The following is a 541-nucleotide window of genomic DNA, read 5'->3' as shown; positions in this document are numbered from 1 at the left end:
CCGCGGCCCCGGGGCGGCGGGAGCTGCAGGCCGAGAGAGAGTTGCTGCAGGCGCGGCTGCGGGAAGTGACCCGCCGTGAAGGCGCGTTGGCTGCTGTCCCGCTGCAGACTCCGCTTAAAGAGGAGCCCGAGGAGGATAGGGATGGCTACATTATCACGAAAGTTCTCCTGTAAGTTTTGGCTTCAAGTGTATTCCATTTCTACTGCGTGTGTTCCGCGGACCAGTGTCTTCAGCTCACCTTCAGCCTCACCTTCTTGCTGAATCTCAGGCCCTGCCTTCTGCTGCACCAGAATCTTCAATGTGGGACTTCGAAAAGCACTTCGGAAGCCAGAGCAGAACCCAAAATCACTTCCACTCTGCCTTTACCTGGGGTGCCTGAGAGCGCAAGCTCCAGCGGCCTCCTTTGCTGTCGGGGTTTAGTGGGCATCCATGCAGGGGGCGGTTTTCCTCCGACTGCCTTTGGAAATGAAAGCTTCAGCAGCCCCTTGACCTAGATGACCCAGAGCCATGTACCTGGAAACTCTGAAAGGACAGATTTTCT

The 541-nt window shown here is 56.9% G+C and overlaps 1 protein-coding gene across 1 annotated transcript in view; it reads left to right on the top strand.

Moving 5' to 3' along the window:
- The window catches only part of ZBED3 (zinc finger BED-type containing 3), a 15,287-nt gene extending 14,753 nt beyond the window's left edge, over positions 1 to 534 (top strand). The window contains 1 exon segment of the mRNA XM_025047882.1: positions 1 to 534. This exon segment is cut by the window's left edge and continues 48 nt beyond it. Coding sequence (XP_024903650.1) covers positions 1 to 173 — 173 coding nt within the window. The 3' untranslated portion in view covers positions 174 to 534.
- Positions 535 to 541: the final 7 nt, after the last annotated feature.

Source organism: Pteropus alecto, unplaced genomic scaffold, assembly GCF_000325575.1.
Source record: "Pteropus alecto unplaced genomic scaffold, ASM32557v1 scaffold20, whole genome shotgun sequence".
NCBI classification, from domain to species: domain Eukaryota; kingdom Metazoa; phylum Chordata; class Mammalia; order Chiroptera; family Pteropodidae; genus Pteropus; species Pteropus alecto.
Note: the sequence above shows the minus strand (reverse complement) of the source record. Positions and strands in the feature narration are given on the sequence as shown.